Genomic DNA, 22,984 nt, shown 5'->3' on the forward strand with positions numbered 1-22,984 from the left:
CTATTTCAGGAGACTTTTTAAAAACCGTTTTGTTGTGCTTCATATTTGGAAAGAGTAAAGCTGAACTAAGATTTTCACCAGCTGCACCATTGTTGTAAGGAATACTAAGTATAACCAAGGGTAATAAAAAGCACAAGTATATTTTACTCTGTTGCCCAGGGATAAAATCTTTCTCATTTTCATTTGTAAAAGGACAGTGTTTACCCCTACCTTTCTCCTGTCTTCCCTAAATCTGGTGTTAAATTTCTTCAGTGTAACCACTTTGCCTTTGTGAATGTATCAGCCCAGCAGTAGGCATGTTTACTGAACTCTAGAGAAATGGAACCATTGCTTAAGGGTGACATGTAAAATACTGCCTAAGGGGTAGATATACTGCATAAATTATGCCTTCAACTGTTGAATAAAATAATATCTTGGAACCTTTTGTAGGCAATATTTTATGACTACCTTTCTAATAAATATACCAAATGTATACCCTTTATTCACAATTTTTGGGGAAAAATATTGAACACCAATAAATTTTATTTGACTTTGCAAATATTTTGCTGAAAGCACACACAAAAAATTTATATGGGTATGTGCTTATACATGACTATCCAAGTAAATCTGTTAGTACAGAGACTATATAAGCAAATGCATACCTTAGAGCTTTATGACTGGATTGTTTTAATGAGGATAGGAGTTTTAGTAAGAACAATTTAGGAGTTAAATGATTTGGAAAAAATCTACATTATGGAAATGTGTGCTACGTTTTAAAATACTCTGTAAAAAGTTGATTAAAAGAAATGTTGATGCTTAAGGGGGTTTCCAATGAGAAATTGTCCTGATTCCTTGTCAGCTCACAACTAATCCGAGTCCTTTGGAGGATATTGGCCTCATCTGCCCATAGTGGACATTTTTCATGAGCTAGTGCTACACCAAGTCCTTGTCCTTTCCCCTAGATGAGAAATTAAGGTCCTTGTTCCCAAGTCACCTCTAGAACCTAAGGTGTTCTCTCACCTTGGCCACTGAATAGTGGTGGAGAGCTGAATTTCCAATAATTAGGAATAAGAAGGGGAACTAGGTTTATCTGGGAGTGTCTTATGTATTCCCTTGGCTTCAAATGCTATGTGTATGCTGATAACTTTTTCTTTTTAATGTTTATTTACTGATTTATTTTTTTGGTCGTGTTGGGTCTTAGCTGCAGCACGCAGAATCTTTCGTTGCGGTACCCGGGCTGTTTGTTGCGGTGTGTGGGCTTCTCTCTAGTTGTGGCACACTGGCTCCAGAGCGTGCCGGCTCAGTAGTTGCGGTGTGCGGGCATGTGGGATCTTAGTTCCTCGACCAGCGATCAAACCGGCTTTCCCTGCATTGCAAGACCAATTCTTAACCACTGGACCACCAGGGAAATCCTTTGCTGATAACTTTTGAATTCTGTATTTCTAGTCCTTTTTCTCTATCTCTGGACCCAGATTGCCAACAGAACAATCAGACCTGAATGTGCCATGTTTATCAACACCTGATATATCCAAAACTAAGTATCCAAAACCAAGTATATCCAAGTATTCCCTAAACCTTTTCCTGTGATTTTTTCAGCCTTACCTAAGTTTCAAAACTTGTCATTTACTTGTTCATCCTTTACTAAGCACATACTTCATGGCGTGCACAATGTTAGGTACTAGAAAAACAAAGATAATACAGTTTCTAGTTTTTAGTTTAGTTAAATGGAAAAATTGTCTCTGAACCCTCTTTTGTTTTCACTTCACTTAGTTGTTCAACAAGCCCAGTCTGTTTTTCTTCCTAAACACAAATGTCTCAAACTTATTCCTGTCTTCCCACCTCCACTGCCATTGCCTTAAATCCACAGCTTCATTACTTCTTAGTTAGACCATTGCAACACTGTCCTAACAGCTCTCCCTGACACTGACATCTTCAAATTCATTTTGCATACAGTCATCAGCAAAAATCTTAAAAAATAAATATGGTTTTATTTTTCTGCTTATGCTTTTTTAATGAGTTGCGTTATCTACAGAACCAAGTCTACATTTCATAGCATTTCTTGTGAGGCCCTTCAGAGACTGGCACTATTTTCTGCCACTGTCTTTATTCATCTTGTACACCATTCACAGTAAGGTGCTTTCCTCGCTGAAAGCACACCCGTTTGCCTTGTTGTGTTGTTACATGTGCCGTCTTCCCCACTGTTTAACTCTCTTTTACGTTTCGTGGTCCACCCCCCAAATGCCATTTCTCAGTGAATTCACATTTTGCCTCCCTTCCTATTAGTCATTACCTTTTCTAAAGTCAGGTAATTGGATTTATCCGTATCACTAGTATAGCACTCATATTGTGTTATTGCCATTGTATTATATGTTTGTCTCACCTGATACCCTGAATTCTTTGAGGGCACAGACTTTGTCTTCATTTTTGTGTCTCTGGCACTGTGCCTTGAACATGGGATTCACTCATTGAATGAATGACTTCCCATTCTTCTAAGCATGAAGTTAAGGTCTTCCTGGATACTAAAGATCTGCAGTCATCTGTATGCTAAAAAGTTCCAGAGATTAGAGGTGCTATCTTTAGTTCCTCTAAGTATAAACATTCATATCACTTTTTGTTTATCTGAGTGTTTTGAAGAGTAACAGTCCGTTCCCTGCTCTTTTTTTTTTAATACAAATTCACGGTGATGCTTTTTTTAAAATAAATTTATTTACTTATTTATTTTTGACTGCATTAGGTCTTCGTTGCTGCATGCAGGCTTTCTCTAGTTGTGGCGAGCGGGCTCTACTCTTCGTTGCGGTGTGCGTTTCACATTGTGGTAGCTTTTCGTTGCAGAGCATGGCTCTAGGTGCATGGGCTTCAGTAGTTGTGGCATGCGGGCTCAGTAGTTGTGGCTCACGGGCTTAGTTGCTCCGCGGCATGTGGGATCTTCTCAGACCAGGGCTTGAACTGTGTCCCCTGCATTGGCAGGTGGTTTCTTAACCACTGCACCACTGGGGAAGCCCCACTGTGATGATTTTTAGGTTGAATTACTTTAAAATAAGTTAAAATAAAAGAGAGTATTTCCCTCCCTTCGTTGCTGCACTCACCACCTCTCCTTTGTATGCATAAAAATGTCGGTTGAACTCTTCTTGATATATGCTATATGTTCATGAATTATCACATTGCCTGAAATCAGATCAAATGTGTTGCTTGTTGGGTTGGGTGGACCTCATACACTGACATGTTTTTTTATTTAAATAATTTAATGTTTCAGATTGTAAAGCTCTTCCAAAACAAGCAGGGTAGGATATTTCACAAATCAGTTGACATATATACTAACCTATGAAAGTATAAAAATAATGAGCGTGTTAAAATTTAATTACAGTTGTAAATTGATTTCCTTTTGTTGGCAGAAAGAACATAGTTTATTAGCCCAGGAACAGGTTCACACTGTTTTAACATCAAGCACTTCCAGCTGAAGCTTGTTAGTGACTGCCTCTCGGATTAAGAAAAAAAATCCTCCCTGTGGTACATGAACTCCTATTGTTAAGACATAAATAATCAGCTCATCCCCTAGATGGATGAGAACAAAGAACATAATAGTACACAGAGCAAAGATTAACTAAGCACATATTGTAGAACCCCATTAAAGATGTAAATTTTAAAACATTTTATGTTTAAGGAGGTTTTTAGCTTTTATTTTTCTTTGTGAATGCCTCAGTCATGACATAGGTGCTAGAGGGAAAAAAATAAATATTTTGGCTTTTGAATTAGGTAGACTGATTATTTTAAGCTAAAGTAAAATAAAATCCTTTAATTAGTGTCAATATGTTACATTTATATGTTTATGTATGTATATGTGTGTGTGTGTATAAAGACTACGGAAATATTATTCTCTTTGATAGTAAGATGCTTCAGATTTTTAGTTTTGTTTGTTGATTTTAAACCAAGGAGTAAAAACCAGAATTTATATTTTGAGGAGAAACATCAATGGAAACATGGCTAAAACTTAGAGGTAAAGAGACTGACTTTTTGTACAACTTTCTTTTTAAACTTTATTCTGTATTTCCTAGCACAAAATCTAAACCCTCACTTTGAAAAAGAAAACCCATTTTCTAGGCTAATTTTTTGTCAGTTGAATTTCATTCATTTGAATTTGAGCTTGATACAATAGACAACAAAAACAGCTGTGGAAAACAGTGTATACTTCCCTAAAGTCTGAAAATTATTGGCAAAGGAATATGTCTTTACAGGTAATAGAAACCAAGAAGAGGAGTAATAATTTCCCCACAGAAATTTAAATTTACTTAGGTAATTAAAATGGTATTTCTTGACAATTATTCCAGTGTTTCAGGAAAGACATTTTCATATCTTTGCTTTAACATTTTTAATGTGTATGCTAACTTTTAATTTATTCAACTATTATATATTTTGTATGATTTATAGTCATGAATTTTTTTGGTAAATTATCTTTAATCCACAAATGTATAGGAAGTTTTGCTTTGGGATACCATTTTCAGTGTTGTCTAATAATTTCAGATTTTAAGAAATTGTGCTTTTTCCTCCACCTTAATTTATCTTTTAAAAATTAAACCTTAAAAACAGTAATTTTATGTCTAATATAATATGCAGTTTGATTTATGAAAAGTTTAAATGTCATAAGGTTAATAAATTCCACATTAATATTACTTTGGTAATATCAGACCTCTCATATCTGATAATTTTGTTCACAGGATTGTTGATTGTTAATTCTTAAGGCTATTACCTGTATCCCTGGGGCAGGACATTTGCCTTTGTTGAGATACTTCTTTATCCTTTTTGCTACAATTTCATTTAAGTTTTTTCCTCTGTTTTATCTGCAGTGCCTTTGCTGCTGGGTTTCTAACCTCCAGCAGACTCACAGTATCCCCTTTCATTGTGAAATGCTTTCAGAGTTGTCTTTTTACTCACTTTTCCTTATTGGTACCTTCTTCTGTAATGCTTTCCTTAGTCTGTCTCAATAAGATGATCTCTTCCCTATATTCTGCATCTCCCTTTGGGGTAGTGTAAGGAGTATAAGCTTTGAATTCAGATGGTATTCAAATCCAGTGTAACTCTTACCACTATTAGCTCAGTGATCTTGAATATTTACTAACCTCTCTGAAGATGTTTCCTTTTCTCGAAAAAGAGCCTAACTCATGGCTGTGCTGTTGTGAGGACTGAAGGAATCAAAGTGCCTAGTACACATTGTAAAGCAATTATACTCCAATAAAGATGTTAAAAAAATAAAATAAAGTGCCTAGTACAACACCTATATCTATAGCCTGTAAATACAGAACTGTCGATGTCTATATCTAAACTATAGAACCTGGACTCAATAACAAGTTCCACTCCCTATACTACTAATTACCCATGGTCACTGATATTCAGTAGAACTGACCATTCAGGAGTGAATGCCAGTTACATATGTGTCATTCTCAGGAACTTTGAAGAGCAGTAGCAGAAAAGATAAAAGCACTGACTGGGATCTTTACTACAGTAGTCATAGTCTTGGCAGACCACCTTCTAATATTCATGAGCACCCAAAATGAAGCATTATTTTGGCTAAGCATTTTTAATATGTTAAATATTCTTAGGATTAAGTACTTAAAGTGTGTCACGACTCTAAAATGTTTTCTAGTAAACCTCTTGCATGGTATATATGTTATATTCTTTTTCATTGGGACTTTTGGATTAATAATTTGAAACGTCTGCTAACATGTCCAACATATTAATTTGTTAGGGGTGACTGACTAGGGGCTGATAATGCCAGTCATCCTTTTATGATGTCTGTTTTCTCATCTGTGAAATGAGGCATTGATCTCCAAGGATTCCAGTCCTGATGGGCTAGCTCATAATTTTATTTCATAATAATTTTTATAGTGGAACACTTTAGTATTTAATAAGTTTTGAAGTGCATTTGGTTGCTGTAGCCTCCAAACAAAAAAACAAAACTTTCACCATTGAAAAAAATAGAAATAAAAGGTAGAATTTGGGGAAATGTAGAACACTGAGGTTGGGATTTATATAATAGCAGTTTTGCTGTAATCCTTCTATGCTTTAGAGGAGGTGATAAGTTGTACTAGCCACAGGTTTGGAGCAACATTGTGGTATTTTTATGGGCTCACAGCATGAAACCAGCAGCTACAAATCCTCCTTGTGGCTGAACCACAAGTCACAACTAATTATCTGGCTTTCAGTGGGAAAATCTGTAATCTATGAACTTTTAAAAACCCATATAGCCTCACCCCAGTGACCTATCAATATTGAAATAATATTCTCACACTTGCCCACTTTGAACAATATTTTATCAAATAGTTTCTTTAAAATCCCTGTAAATAAAGGTCAAAAAATGTTTTTATTTCTATGAGTAGGTTTAAGTATCTACTTCATAGGTCCTTAAATATTTTGAGATAAAATGCCTTCTGGCAGTTTATAAGGTCTTTCTCAAAGCCCTCTATATTTTGTGTATTTTAGCAGTGTTATTTTTTAATCAAGAAATTTTTTTGAGTTGCTGTAGATGCATGTGCAGTTGAAAGAGATAATAAGGACTCTTTCTTGCTGCATGCCCTTCACCCAGTTTCACAACCAGGAAATGGCCATTGATGCAATCTACTGATCTTAATCAAATTTTCCACTTCTACGTATATTCATTTTTGTGTATGTCTGTGCATATTTGGTTATTTGAAATTTTATTCTGTGTGTAGGTCTGTGTATCTCTCTCCACAGTCGATATATCAGTTCTACCATCACAAGGACCCCTCCTTTTATAATGACACCCACCTCTCTCTTGCCTGTTCCTCTAATCCCTGGCAACCACTAATCTCCACCTCTAAAATTTTTGTCATTTCAAGAGTTTGTATAAATGGAATCATACAGTATGTAACATTAGAGGTTGGCTTTTTTTTTTTCACTCAGCATAATTAATTCCTTTGAGAGTCATCCAAATTGTTGCATGTACCAGTAGTTCATTCTTTTTTACTGCTGGGTTGTATTCCATGATATGGAATATACAGTTTGTTTAACCATTCACCCATTGAAGGATATCTGGGTTCTTTCCAGTTTTTGGCTGTCACAAATAAAACTACTGTGAATGTTCATATACAGGTTTTTGTGAACATGCCCAAAGGGTGCAATTTCTGGGTAATATGGTAATTGCATGTTTAGTTCTGTAAGTGGTATCAATGTTTTACTACTTCCAATGAAATACGATAACCTTACTTATGTTTAGGTTATTTTAACTTTCCCACTTTTTAAATATCATTGTATTGATTATCAGATGGTGTCAGTTTTTAATCAAATATGATTTAGAAAACTCATGAGGCGATAGTCTACTTTATCCATACTTCTGCTCTTTCCATTGTTCTTTATTCTGTCTTGATGTTTAAGGTTCCTTCTTTTATTATTTCCCTTTTGTTTAAAGAACTCCATTTAGCCATGCTTCAAAGGTAGGTCTGCTAGTGACAGATTCTTTAGTTTTCCCTCATTTGAGAATGTCTTTATTTCCACTTCATTCACGAGGGATAGTTTTGCCAGATACACAACGTACAACTTTCAGCCTTCGGGCAGGACTCCTGTTCAGTCCAGGAGAGAAATAAGCCCACCTGGGTAGCTTTCTATTCTGGATTGGGTGTCAGGAGATGCTGAGCCTGGGTCACCTTGTGCTGTTGGGTGGGGATTCTTCAGACTTCCTGCCTCTACATTATTCCTCTATTCCCGGGTCCTTAAGCAGTCTGCCTTCCTCTTTCCACCTTTCAGAGTCCTTTGGTTGCTATTTAGGTTATTTCCAGGGTTTATAGTTGCACTTAGCAGGGAAGAACCATAAATATGAATCTGTGCCATGTTATCTGGACTGGAAGTCCTCCTGTATTTTTTTTTGGATATATTTTCTTCTGGCTAGGCTTGTTGTTAGTATTTGTTTATGAAATATGTTTTAGGGTTATTTTAGCTCAATTGGATGAAGAGCTTTCTGTAAATTGGACAGTGCTAAAAAAGATTTCAAAATATTCAAATTTATTTTGCCATTGTTTACAGAGCTTTTCCCCAACAAAGATTAAATCTTTCTAAGACATCAATTTTATAGTCTGCAAAACATTCCAGTTAATTCTTATTTGCTGGAACTAAATCGCTTCCTTCATTTGGGGTCTTAACAACAGTAGTGACTCTTGTGTGTCGTTTTCTTTGTTACTAAATCCTCGGCTGCTGCAGCAGATGAGAAAGACTCTGATTCCACCTCTATCTTACGTTTGCACACACTCAAATACAAAACTGAGTCTGGTCCTGAGTACCCTTACTGTCTACAGGCTTTGCCATATTCCTACTGACCATATCAAAATATTTAGACATTAATGCCAGCCTGCAGATGTGACCTCATCATTTTGTCGTGAACATTTAACGTTGGGCAAGGAAGTAAATCAGTATTTTCCATGATGCTATTCATCTTTGAATGCACAGTACCTAGACCAAGTCCTCAAGAGTTTCATGGCTCTGCAGTGGGAAATAAAAATTAGATAATTTTAAGGATTCAGTAATGGAGAGGAAGGTGGGTATTCTGGTACTTATACATGTATAGAAATAATTTTCCAAAAGTTTTATATATATTTTTTCCAGAATTTTTCATCTAGGCATAAATTAATATGTTTGAGATTCAAAATGTTGAACCCATAAGTTAATCTTTGTATTTGATTTTTTCAGTTTTACTCCACATTATTTTCATAAACTGGCAAAGTACTTTTAAGTTGTTGGTATTTGTACACTGCTTTATGTAACATTCTCCTAAATTATGTATTTGTATGTTAGTTTTGTTCATATGGTAAGTTCAAGGAGTAAAAGATCTCTGAGGGCTTCCCTGGTGGCGCAGTGGTTGGGAGTCCGCCTGCCGATGTGGGGGACGCGGGTTCTGCCCCGGTCCGGGAGGATCCCGCGTGCCGCGGAGCGGCTGGGCCCGTGAACCATGGCCGTTGGGCCTGCGCGTCCGGAGCCTGTGCTCCGCAACGGGAGAGGCCACAACAGTGAGAGGCCCACATACCGCAAAAAAAAAATCTCTGAAATTAGTGTTTTTTAATGTGAAAAATAACATTACAATTTAATTGTTTTCACTTTGGTTTAGATTTTTTGTGTATAAGTTTCTCCTAAATCAGACCCTACCCTCCCACCCCCCAACAAATTGAGCAGTCATCTTACTAATATTTTGGAAATGCTTTTTGACTGCTACATCTTAAAGTGGTACTATATCCTTTGTGTAATTTATGTGATTCATTTATCATGGAATCTTGGTAGAACTGAAAGTGATTCAAGGGACTGTCTGTTTCAACTTAATCGCCTTTGGTAATTTGCTGTAACTAATATGGTAAAAGTAATAAGACAGATATCTGAAAATATTCTTGAAATTCTAACTTAACTAGATTAAAGGTTTTGTGTTTATGAAGAAAATGGAAGAAGAGTAAATATAGCATACAGTTTGGATTAAAGAATTGAATTAAATATGTGAGAGTATTTGAATCACAGGAAAGTAGAAGTTATAAGAAATAGTATAAGGAAATACCAGTGGGAAAGTAAAATGTAAGTAATGTCTTCTATATTAAAAGAAAAAGAACTAATAAAGAAATCTATTTTTAATAATAAAGGGAGATTAATCTGTGAGTTTCAAATGTCTATTACTAACCTACTTTAGCAAATGAATTCCTGGTAGAAAGATAGAAAGGAATGAAGTTAATGAGTATATTTTGTCATAGGAGACGATGTCACCTCTTTTCTATGTAGCCTCCCATTCATTAAACTTTCAGACCTACTTTCTCATCATGATCCCTACCTGTTTCTAAACTGGGAAGGAAAATGAGTTTGTCCTGACTTGCAGCAGTACTCAGTTTCCCCCAAAGATTCCATTATTCCTTGGCTGTTCATCCTGTTCTGTGTCTCATCCCTTCATAGTAAAGGTCTCATGCCACTCAGCTTGTGAGAGATAGGAGCTCTGGGCCTCCATTCTGTCATTACTAAGTGAGCCCTTCTTTAAATCTCTCTTTAATTCTCTTTTGTCTGCATGAAGACACCATCATTTTTCTTTCTCTGTAGTTTGCTTCATGTATCTCATTTTGTCCTTTGACTTTTAACCTTCCCATATTCTTCTGTTTTAGATGTATCTCTCCTAAACAGTATATAGTTGGATTTATTTTTTCAGTCACTTAATCTTTGCCTTTTATTTGCAAAAGTTAGTTAACTTTTAATATAATTACTAATGTAATTTTGTTTATATCTGTTATCTTGTTTTATACTTTATATTTGTCTTACCTATTTTTGTTTCTTCTTAACTTTATTTTGGATTTTTCTAGTTCAGGTTTCCCCTTCTAATTTAGAAGTACATACACTTGTTTCTATTCTCTTAGTTGTTACTATAACTATTATAACATTCATACTTATCAAAGTCAAAATTTAGTGAGTACTTTTATTCTCTCAGATACCATAGGACCTTGGACATTTTAACTTCATTTTGTCCACTCCCAATTTATGTATTACTGGTATTGTGCACTTTAATCCTATTTTTAAACCCATAATATAGTATTGTTATCACCTAAACAGGCAAATTAATCTAGATTTACCATCACATTTACCAGTTTCTTTGTTCTTCATTCCTTCTTGCACTTCAGACCTTCCAACTTGGATTCCTTTACTTTTCACCTGGAGGTAATTTTAGGAATTTGAGTGAATAGGGATCTTTTGATAGCAAACCTTTGGTTGTTCTTAGTTTGGAAATGTGCCTTTTATTTCATTCTCAGTCTTAAACGATTGTTTTTTCTGGCCATACGGTTCTGAGTTAACAGTTACTTTCTTCAGTATGTTGAAAATACACCACTATTTTATGTCTTTCATCGTTCTTTGTTTGTTTTTTTTAGAGAATACTTTATTAGTTTCTGTAATCAAACTGATGTAGATAAGACCTTACATATTTAATACAGTGCATTACCCCTGTACAAATGGAAAAAATTATGTTTAACATTTCTAGATCAATATGGCTGTTGATTTCTGTACAATGCCAACCCAACACGGTACAACTGGGATACTTCTCCAAAGTTGACAGCACAGCTAAAGTTTCCAAAAATTCAAATTATATATATATGTAGATAGATAGATTTATTTATTTATATAAAAAGACCAATAGCAGTATGTTATGCATCAATAGCAGCAACAGCGTTTCCAGGTTCTGCAGGCATCTGAACAAAATTATAGAGACATCCAGCACACTCCATTAAAAAAAAAAAAGTAAAAAAACAAAACCTGAGAAAACAGCAAATTCTGTTACTGTTGTGGTACCTGGCACCATTTTTTTTTTTTTTTAATTAGCTTCTCAATTATCATCTGTCATCGTTGTTCTTAGAACAGCTGTCAGTCCAGTTGCCATTCCTGTGAAGATAATCTGTTTTTCCTTTTCTAGCTACTTTTAAGAACTTTTTATCTTTGGTGTTCTGTACTTTCACTATGATGTGTCTAGGTATGGATTTCTTTTGATTTCTCCTTGTTTATATTTATTTGGTCCTTTAATTCTGTGATTTGGTGTTTTTTATCTTTTTGAATGAATTTTCATCCATTGTCTTTTCAGGTATTACTTCTGCCCTTTTCTTTCCATCTCTGTTTTCCTTCTTGATCTTTGATTAGGAATATGTTAGATCTTCTCACTTTGTCTTTTCTATTTTTTAACCTCTTTCATATTTTCTCTTTTAACCTCTTTAGTTTGCATTCTGTATCATTTCTTCAGAACTATCCTCATATTCCTTAATTTTCTCTACATCTGGGTCTAATCTGCCATATAACTTTTAATTTGTTATATTTTTCATACAGGTTTTATTGGTCAACTCATTTTTTTAATCTACATCATTTCCTGGTGAAATTGACACATTGAGTGTTTCTCCAAAGTAATTTATATATGTGCACATTACTTTTCTTGACCTGTTCAGAAGTATTTTTTTAATTAAAATATAGTTGGTTTATAATATTATGTTAGTTTCAGGTGTAGAACATGGTGATTTAATATTTTGGGGTATTATACTCCATTTAAAGTTATTATAAAATATTGGCTATATTCCTTGTGCTGTACAATATATCCTGTAGTTTATTTTTTATTTTATACATAGTAGTTTTTACCTTTTAATTCCCTACTCTTGTCCCTCCCCTCTTCTCTCTTCCCCCACAGGTAACCAATAGTTTGTTGTCAATATTTATAAATTTCATAAAGGTATTTTAAATCTGCAGATAGTTTTATTTTTTATTTTCTAAACAAGCATGGCTCATTATTCAGAAAGCTATAGGATATATATATATGTGAAACTGTTTTCAGATAAAATATAGTGAGTTTTCAGTAAAGAAAACTGTTAGAAAAGTTTTCTAACAGTTAACAGTTCTAAAAGCTGTTAGAAAAGAAAGCTATTCATTAAATTTGAAATTAAAAAATAGTGCTAATACATGGTAATAATATAAATAGTAGCTCATATTATTGAATACTAACTGTGTTACAGGCACTGTGTTAAGTTGCTTTACAGATGACCTCATTTAATGAGCACAATACTATTTCAGACATTTTTCTTTTTTTTTGCGGTACGTGGGCCTGCCACCTCTGCAGCCCCTCCCGCCGCAGAGCACAGGCTTCGGACGCGCAGGCCCAGTGCCCACGGCCCACGGCCCACGGGCCCAGCCGCTCCGCGGCACGTGGGATCCTCCCCAACCGAGACACGAACCCGCGTTCCCGCATCGGCAGGCGGACTCTCAACCACTGTGCCACCAGGGAAGCCCTATTTCACAAATTTTTAACAGCCAACTTAATTTTCTGTTTCATTTAACTTAACTCCTAAACTAGGTAAATGGGAGCACATTTATAAAAATGCTGAGTAACTTGACATGTTTTTACCTGTTCATCAACTTTACTCATATGTGCATATAAAACATTACTAAGAAAATCATTAACAGAATGACAGCTGGACAACTACACCTCCACAGTACTTACAGCACATACTAGATTTCCAAGTTAATGGGTAAGGATCCCTTGGTCCTGTTGGCTGGAGGCACACTGACAGGTCTGTTCTCTTGAACACTCCCTTTTTTACAGATCATCCTCATTCTTTTAACACATTCTTTATTCAGGCAAGATTATAATACAACTTATTAGAAGTTAGCTCTCAGCTATGATCGCATTTTAGTCATGCTTTTCATAAGTTTGGGAATTGTAGTTAGGAGACCTAAATCCTAGTCAAGTAAGTTTCTGTCATTATCTAGTCATTATCACTTTGGACAAGTCACTGAACATCTCGATTTCTACATTGGTTAAATTAATTATCTGAATCTAGCAATTTTTTTAATGCTGAGGTTGGCAAACTTTTTCAGTAAAAGGCCCACATAGTCAATACTTTAGGCTTTGCAGTCCAAGAGGCAAAATGGAGGATAGGATATAAGTATGTGTATAAGTAAGAGAGAAAACTCTTGTCTCACTCCACCTTGTTTGCCTATGATGGGTCATCCCATTTTGTGGGCATGTTTTTCACTCATTTGCCATCAGCTGAAGACATTCTTGGGACAAAGAGGGAAGGGGCTTGGCAGGCAGGACAGGCAGAGTGACCACTGTGGTCAGTTTCACTCTTTGCCACAGTGGCATTCGTGTCCCTGTGCCCTCTTCTTTCCCCCTGAAGAATCCAGCTTTCTCATCAAATTTCAAAGGATTGGTAGTATACAGACCATATTCTGTGATATCCCCCCCTTAAAAAAAAATCAAAAAAAATACTAGAGGAACTTTATGAGTTGAAAATTAAAGAAGAATTCTAAAATAGCTTGGGGGCCAAAGAAAAAATTAAAATGGAAATTAGAGTATAAAACTATTTCCAAGGTAATAGAGTAAAACAATAGAATGAAAAAATATTATAATTCATACCTTTTTTCAAGTGTTTTCTCGAATGTCTACATCTCAGTGGGGATTAATTTTTTTTTTTTGGCTGCACCCCACGGCATGTGTGACATTAGTTCCCCCACCTGGGATCAAACCCACACCCCCTGCGTTGGAAGTACAGAGTCTTAACCACTGGACCACCAGGGCAGTCCTCAAAATATTATAATTCAGTTCGATAAAAGGCAAAGGAGGGCTTCCCTGGTGGCGCAGTGGTTGAGAGTCCACCCCTGCCGATGCAGGGGACACGGGTTCGTGACCCGGTCTGGGAAGATCCCACATGCCGCGGAGCAGCTGGGTCCGTGAGCCATGGCCGCTGAGCCTGCGCGTCCGGAGCCTGTGCTTCGCAACGGGAGAGGCCAAAATAGTGAGAGGCCCGCATACCGCAAAAAAAGAAGGCAAGAAAGGAATAAAACACATAGAAGGAGAAATAGAAAGCTTGACATAATGGTAGAAATAAAATTTTAGAATATCTTTACAGTGAAAGCAAGTGGAGTATATAGTCCAGCCAAAAGGACTGTTGTTAGACTGACTATAAAAAGAAAATCACACTGCATGTTGTTTATGTGAGCACTGTCTAAAGTTAAGAAAATACAAAACCTGAAAGTAAAATGATGAAAAGTACATAGGAAAAAAGATAAGCACCTAAAAGAATGCTGATATAGGTATATTAATACTAGAAAAAAACACTTTAAGGCAAAGCCATTACTTTTGAAAAAAAGGACCATTAGATAATAATGAAAAGATTTAATTTGTCAGCAAAACATAATTTTAAATTTATGCATCAAATAACACAGATTCAAAAATACAAAGCAAAAACTAACAATTATAAAGAGAAAAAGGCAAACTTCTTATAAGGGGAGAATTTAAGTACCTCTCTCAAGTAGATAAAAAATGTTTATAAGATTTCAACAACACAAACAAGCTTGATCTAATAAATATATGTAGAATGGAGAGTGTAACGTTAAGCTTCAAAATACATGTTCTTTTCAACACATAGAACATCTATAAAAAAGTGTTTCGGGACTTCCCTGGTGGCGCAGTTGTTAAGAATCCGCCTGCCAGTGCAGGGGACGTTGGTTCAAGCCCTCGTCCGAGAAGATCCCACATGCCGCGGAGCAACCGCACCACAACTACTGAGCCTTTGCTCTATAGCACACGAACCATGACTACGGAAGCCCGCGTGCCTAGAGCCCGTGCTCCGCAACAAGAGAAGCCACTGCAATGAGAAGCCTGCTCATCGCAATAAAGAGTGGCCCCCGCTCGCAGCAACTAGAGAAATCCTGTGCACAGCAACAAAGACCCAGTGCAGCAAAAAATAAATAAATTTACTTTAAAAAAAGTTTCAAGACATTTTTGTCTTAAAAGACAAAAATGTAATTTGTAATATTAGAAATTAAAAGTCTTAGCCTTTTGAATGCAGAGCTTCATATTTCGATCTATTGATACAAAATGTTTTTCTAATTGAAAAAATGTTTTATATTTGCTAAATGTAGTATTTTCTATACATAAAATACTGTGGTAATCTATCCATGTGTTCATTTTAAAAAATTGTTTATAAAGTAATGACAGCTGACTGAACACTGCATAACAGTTTTCCCTGTGAAATTGTAATGGGAGGGAGTTCCCTGGTGGTCTAGTGGTTAGGATTTGGTGCTTTCACTGCCGTGCCCGGGTTTGATCCCTGGTCAGGGAACAGATCTTGCAAGCTGCGTGGCGCAGCCAAAATAATAATAATAATAAAATTTAAAAATTGTAATGGGAAACATAGTGGAGTCTTTGCAGCATAATAAAATTGGGAGAAGAGAATGGGCTACTCAAAGAATTTCAGCTCTTGGGTCAGCTTTCTTTCTTGGATTTCAGAGCATTTAACACTTTTGTTGGCCTTATGCATGTGAAATTATTTTGATTTTGACCTGTCAAAATACACTTTTGCTTTTGCCAGTATTAATCCACCCGGTGTTTTCCTGACTACCTAGTTGGTGATGAGTTTTAAAAGAAGACTAAGTCCAGGTCTGAAGGATGTATTTCTTACCTAACCAGATACCCAACTCTGAAAAAGGCCCACTTTCACATTTTAACTGCTCAATTCTCAAGGGAGTACAGATTTGCTATTCTGAGCTGTTTAGATAGAAACTTCATAAATTTTTTATAGAGAGAAAGAATGTCCTTTGTTTATAGTTTTTAAAGGTTAGCAGTCATGTGTGTGTCATTAAATGAAATAAATTTGTCTCTAGTGGAGTTCTTAAAGGTTGATCATTGGTTTAACTAAGACTTTAAGCATATGTACAAATTTGTATATACAAATTTCAAAGTAGTCATATTCTTTGCAGATGTCCTTGTGAATTCAGTTATATATCTTTATCAAAGTATAAAATGTTTCAGAAACAAGGGCATCATGTAATCTGATTAAACCATTTTCTCATAAAAATGCTTTCTTATTTTTAGATTACCTCTTTAGTGACTCTTCAGCTATTAACCCTGGTTGGCCATGACGATCAGCTTGATGGACCAAAATACAAATGCACAGTATCTCTGGACTTCATCAGAGCTATTGCTAGGCAAGTGTAGAATAATTGTTAACTTAAATGTCTTGAATTATGTAAATGATATACTAAATATAAAAATTAATCTTCTTTCTAATGTAATGTCGTTAGTCATTTAAGCAAGAAAAGGTCATTTTAGTGCCAAGAATGCATAAGTTTCACTGTAAAATGAACCCTCTCATCAAATTTACAAATGACATAAAATTGGGAGAATTAGCTAACATGTTATATGGCAAAAAATCAAGATTCTGAGAGACCTTAACAGACTGGAATAATCGTCACATAGTAGCAAGGTAGGATTTAATGGGCAGTTGACTACTAAAACCTAGTATGTACTGTAGTGTATACAGAAGTCAAAATACAATTACACGTGAAACTTATATAATGTTAAAAACCATTGCTACCTCAGTAAAAAAAACAAAAAACCTCATAGGTACTAAAACAAGATGGAAGAGACCTGGCTTAAGTTCTAAGTATTTTAGATGACTGCAGGGTTTTAAAAGTCTTGGTGTCTTGTTCAAGGGATATAATAGGTCTACTGTGTGTTGCCATAGGCAGATCAAATGTGGTATGCTGTGCTGTGCTTGGAGTTTTAAAAGAGGGCATTAATGAATGGGTACATGCTGAGGGGGCAGGAGGAGAGAGTAGTAGAATGAGGAACCATGTCACATCTGTGAGTGAGGGGCAAGGTGTGAGAGAAAAGGCTTAGGAAGGATATGGTAACCACCTCAAGTATTTCAGAGGCTGTCATGTGCAAAATGGATGAAACTAATTCTCGATAATTCTAGAGCATTAGAAATTCAAGGGAGGAAAGTATGTCTGTCAAAATGAAAGCTATTTAAAAATGTAACGAGTTTCCTCATGAAGAGGTGTACTTGCTGTTAGGCAGAATGTTCCAGCCATTGTGGTTGCAACTGGATAACAGTTTGTCAAGACTTGTAGTAGAAGAGGTAGTGTGTGGGTAGCCTGGTAGGTGGAACAAGACAAGCCATAATGCAGTGTCTTCCCAACCTTTTTGAATATGATGATTCCATTTTAAAATCCTTTTAAAATTAATTATGGAAGTATTTTTGTATATTTCAAAATTAATAATATATAGGCATGGAACATTATTCAGCCTAAAACCAGTGCTTGACGTAGGTATGGATTTGCAGATCTCCTCTAATGAATTTTACAGTTTCTTGAAGTTTCTGAAGTCCACAGGTTGGCAGCCTCTGCCCCAAAGTCTCTTCTGAATTAAAAGTTCTGTGATACTGTGAAGCAGGTATTGAGACATTTTGATGACATGTAGACTCTGAAACTTGAAATGAGGGTTTTGAAATGTGTTGTTATGATAAAACTGGGCAAACTTTTACACGGAGGAAATTGAGCAGAAACTTTTTTGGAATGCATTCCACATGACCATAAAGCAGGAACTTTCTGTTTCTAAATAATGGTATTTAAAACTCTGTATCTTAGGAGCCTCTGTCAAAGGCATAACTTTTGAATGCTGAATGTTTACTTCAGGGATTTTGTCATGACTGTGTATGTGTTGAGTTCTGCCCCATCATAATCACATACAGGACAGGTTTGTGAGTGCCCCATATGATGAATATGCAGTGAACCGAACTGAACTGTGTGTTGCTTAATCCACAGCATCATTGATATTAAACACTTCCAGAGAAGTGCACTTCCATTTACAACCTCAGAAGGGAGCAGGAATTGTAGACCTGGAATTTTGCCATAGAACTTGGGAACTCTAACTTGCTTTGTTACATGTGTTTACTCTTTCTTACTTTCCATGGGCAGTGTCCAAAGAATAGTCACCTCCCTCTTTCCACATCTGCCCTCATCCACCTTCTCATCCCAGTGATGTTTTTGTACTTCTTTTCTGATGATTTAACCTGCCATTTTTTCCCTCCCTCCCCCATCCTTCTATCTTTCCCTAATATTCTCTGTCACTGCCTTAATGAAAACCTGATTCTTACCTGGAGATACTTTCCCTAGAGTTATCTCTACTGGTAGCTTCTTACTTTCTCAAACCCCAGTCCCTCAGGGTTGGATGCTCTTTAAGTGCTATCCTTTTTTCTTGGTGCCATTTCTAGATTGTTACTTTCCCCCAGTTTCTTGTGAAAATGGGGGTTTCTTTGAGACTCTTGCAATCTGGCTCAATTTTCCTCTTCTCCTTATGACTGATTATCTTCTACCAGCCTCCCAGCCATTCCATCTCATGTACTGAACAGTAGAGCATGTGGTTCATAGGTTTCTTTTCAACCTAGATTCTTGACTCTGTTCAAACCACAAGTTCTAATGTCTGTATTCACTCTGTTCAGTATTCACTGTTTCACAGAGCTAAATCGAGACTATCAGTTGAGAACTTCTTCAGCTACCTACATTGGTGCCCATCTTCTGTCTTTCCTTTATCAGTAGGTTGGGATCCTCTTACTGTCTAAGGTGGATTCTTCCACTTGTGCTCTGAATTCCGTCTCCTCCCTTTCACCAGAACCTTTTGTAGTCCTCAGACTATCTGTTCTGTTCTTTCAGGCACCCAACACGGTTGACCTCTCTCTCTCTCTGTCTCTCAGAACTCTCTTCCCCTAGAGCCCATGATTCCAGTCTTCTGGTTTTCATATTTATTCTTTGGCTGTTTCTTCTAAAGCTCATTTGCCAGCGTATCCTATCCACCTGACCTTTAAATGTAGCTGGTCCTTGAGGCTTGGCTCTTTTTTCTTTTCATATTATATTTTTTCCTAGGTAATTTTAGCTTTACCCCTGCTTCAACAACTATCCATGCACTAATCTTACTCCCCAGTTTTTAAAGGCCAGACCTTTTTTCTAATATTCTTGACCTTTATTGGATGTTTCCCACCTATATCAATGTATTTACAAAGCTGAACTCAGCACTTCCTACCTCTGCTTCTGCCTGCCAGCAAACAAGGAGTGATGCAGCTTTCCTCCAGTGTTCCCTGGTTCAGCGACTAGCACTTCAGTCTGCCATGTTCCACAGGCCTGAAACCTGGGAGTTATTATTGACATTTCTCACTCCCACACTCACTCCCACACTCGCAGTATCCAAGCATTAGTCCTTTTGAGCCTGTTGGGTCCCTCCTATTGTGTCTCAGATTCATTCACTTTTGTCATTTGTTCTGTTAGCCCTCTAGACCAGGCCACCATCATCTCTTCTCTGGTAGCTTCCTAATTGGTCTTCTGTCTACTCTTATTCCCTTATAATTTGTTGTCCACACTATTGCCAGAATGATCTTATAAAAATTTAATATCACCTTCCTACTTAAAAGTCTTTAATATCAATAGTTTCCCATAACTCTTAGGATAAAAGACAGAATGTTTAAAATAGCCGGCGAGGCCCCAGTGACCTGGCCTCGGCCTTTATGCCCAGCCATACTTGCCACGCACATCTTCTCCCCTAGGTATTTGCACTTTAACCGCTCTGGCTGTTTTCAGTTCTTCATATAACACCATTCATTGCATATGCAGCACTTCCCAACCCCTCCTCTCCTTTATCTAGCTAACTGCTGCGTAACCTTTAGATTTCAGTTTAAATGTCTCTTCCTTGAAGAAGCCATCTCAAACATACAATGACCTCCCATCGCTCATGCCTGCACACACACACTATAAACAGTTATACAGGTCCCCTTATCTTCTGAGACTTATCATTATTTTACGTAAGTAATTAATTCAGTAATTAGAACTTCCTCCCTACAGTATAAGTCCATGAAACTCAGAGCAAAGACTGTCAGTCATTGCCTTACTCAAACGCAGCACAAGACTTTAAACTTAATATATGCCAAATGTCCAAAGTATTGCATGTTTTTTAAAAATCATGATTAGTAGTAAAACTTCAGATGAAAGGGAACAATTGTGGACTTGACTCTGGGGGCGACAAGAAGAAGGGAGCTACTAAGGAGACAGAGTTTCATTCCAAATTGAGGTTTGGTGGAGATCAGAGATCCCGAGGATAGTTAGCAAAGATGAAGTAGGTAGCCCTAGTTCCAGACACCCGTGGCAGAGAATGAACAATGAGATCACAGGATACAACCTGAATATCCAAGGTAAGGGAATGGATCAGTAATTTATTATATATTCTTACAAAAAAACCATTGTGCGGTTATTTAAAATCATAATTTTGAAGGATAAAAACACAGGAAAACACTCATGATACAAGCTTAAGTGGATAAAACAGTTATATAAAAAGTTGTATATTATACAAGAAAGGTAGAAAAACCTAAGGCAAGGGAGTAATGGTCAAAATTGTCAGTTGCTGCCAAGAAATCAGGCCGAATGTATCTGATTTAATGGTAAAGCAGTCATATGTAACTTTATCAAGAACACTTTCAGGGATACAGTGAGGTAGAAGTCAGGTTATAGGGCATTGAAGTAGTATTTATAAGAAAGTTGATGCAGTAAATAGGATGCTTTTTATTCACTTAAGATTTATTGTGTTGTCCATTATAATCCCTATGCTAGGCTTTGGGGATATAGCAAGAAGTATAACAGATTTGTATCCTATCCTCATGTGCCTACATTCTAGAATATTTTTGCTATAAAGAGGGAGAGAGGATTGTTACCTACTAACCAGATTGTGGGGTTGTGAGCAGGTAATTATTTTTTAAAGATTTGAGCATATTTAAATGCTGATAGGAAAGAACTCGTAGAGAACGAGAGTTAATGATACAAAAGAGAGCTATTAATTTAAAGCACAAAGTCCTTGAAAAGGTGTAGAACATGGGATTTAGAAATATTAGTTAAAGAAGTAGGCTTAGATGAGAGAGGGGAATCCCTTTGCATTATAACAAGAGGAAAAGGTGGATTCAAATGGAGCTGAATTGGGAGATTTGGTGGCAAGAAGTTGAAGAAGGTCTGATCTGATGTTTTCTATTCTGCCTGTAAAGGAGGAGGCAATATTGAGACTAAGGACAGAAGTACTAGCAGTTTGAGAGGAATATGGATATTTGAAATAGCTGCTGTGGGGAATGGGAGAAAGTGCTGACAAGGAAAGCAACTTGATGCTAGTGTTGAGGGCCCAGTTGAGGTTCCTGACCTTGAATTTACAGTGGCAGCAATCTGTGAAACTTGTGATCTTCTCCGACAGCATTCCATATGCCAGGTACTGGGACAGCAAAGGGCTGTAATTGAAATCACATAGGATTGGGATTTTGCCAGGTGAATTCAGTGGATGCTAGCAGATGAATGCTTGAAGTGACAAACCGTGGAGTCTAAGCTAGGAAGGGAAGGAAGGAAGTAAAGCTAGTAGAGGGCTAATAGTTCAGTGCCTGGCACATAATACTCAGTAATTATTTGTAGATCAGGAGAAAGCGAAGAGAGGTTTGTAAACTAGTTGTCTCCACTGGAGGTAAGAGAGAAGAATAGTGTGCAGGGAAGTCACTAAAGCTGAGGTAGATCTTGGAATAGAGAGGACGACTGAACGGGCTGCTGCATTATTAGCTGACTAAGAGGTGGTGACAGGGGGATAAAGGGTGGTTAGTGGAATGGTCTGAGACTCAGAGGAGCAGAGCTTTTTGCACAGGGACACTGAGCCCACCTGCCAGGACTGCCTGGGCTGCAGTAGAGTCTAACCTCACTGGAAAGATCTGAAGAAGAGGCTTGGTCCTTCACGGGGAGCCAACTTTCAGTTAAGCCTGGAAGAGGAAAAAAACCATTCATTCATGGAAGAGGTAGAGGACATAGAGAATGTTCTTGACCAAGGAACAGTGGAAAGATTTGGACAGAGAAGCATTAGGAGGCTGGTTCCAGAAAGGAGCACAGAATATGGAGGTAGAGTATGGGAGAGGACAGATGACAAGAAGTGTATTAAATATTGTCCCTGGGTTGTTCTTAATGTTGACGGTAGTTAAAGTTTCTAATTTTTTCCCTCCACAGTCAGTGGGTAGACACTACAAAATAACTTAAGATTGCAACTTAAAGTTGTATGATTGCAAATTGTCTGAAGGACCAAGCTAAAAATGAAAAACTCAAACTGCCTACAAAAGTAAAAGGAAATAAAATAGTATCCCATGAGAAAAAAGTATTTCAATGTAGTAAAAGCATCAACAAAGTGAAATAAAAGGATAAAGGCAAAATTAAATCCTTAGATATATGCCATGTAATTAACTTGTATTAAAGTATTCTAAATTCTGGTTTAAGAATTACTCCTAGGCAGAGTGCCACCAACATTATTTTTGTTTATCCTATTTCTTTCTAGATGCTTACTTTAGAAAATAATTATTTGTGTTCTATGAGAGAGAGAATCTCCTGTAGTATTTAAAAACTATCTTTGGAATGTGTGGTTTAAGTTTTGATGTTGCCCTGTGGTTATTCTATCAAATTCTGCTGTGTCTTAAAATAAATGTGGGGATCAGTTGGGTAAGTCACCTGTTTATACTGGGGGATGGAAGGATGATAGAGAAAGGTAGTCATACATCTTGGGCAGTAAATGTTTCTTAGAGGAATGATCTTACATATTCTTTTCACAATTAATTTAGTTTTTTTAAAAGTCCAAAAATCTTAACTGTATGATTCAGTTTACTTGAGTACTTCCCAGTGG

General features: G+C 36.6%; 1 protein-coding gene across 3 annotated transcripts in view; it reads left to right on the forward strand.

The window, feature by feature from the left end:
• Nucleotides 1-22,984, forward strand: part of ORC5 (origin recognition complex subunit 5) — a 105,611-nt gene that overhangs the window by 46,921 nt on the left and 35,706 nt on the right. For 2 of the 3 annotated variants that reach the window (XR_009520594.1, XM_060020287.1), the window contains exon 13: nucleotides 16,346-16,458. The exons of the other annotated variant lie outside the window; for it this stretch is intronic. Coding sequence is in view for 1 of the 2 variants with exons in the window: in XM_060020287.1 (XP_059876270.1) it covers nucleotides 16,346-16,458 (113 nt within the window). In the remaining variant the exon portion in view is untranslated. The remainder of the gene's footprint in view (nucleotides 1-16,345; nucleotides 16,459-22,984) is intronic. 3 annotated transcript variants of the gene reach the window in all.

This window comes from Delphinus delphis, chromosome 9, assembly GCF_949987515.2.
Source record: "Delphinus delphis chromosome 9, mDelDel1.2, whole genome shotgun sequence".
NCBI lineage: Eukaryota > Metazoa > Chordata > Mammalia > Artiodactyla > Delphinidae > Delphinus > Delphinus delphis.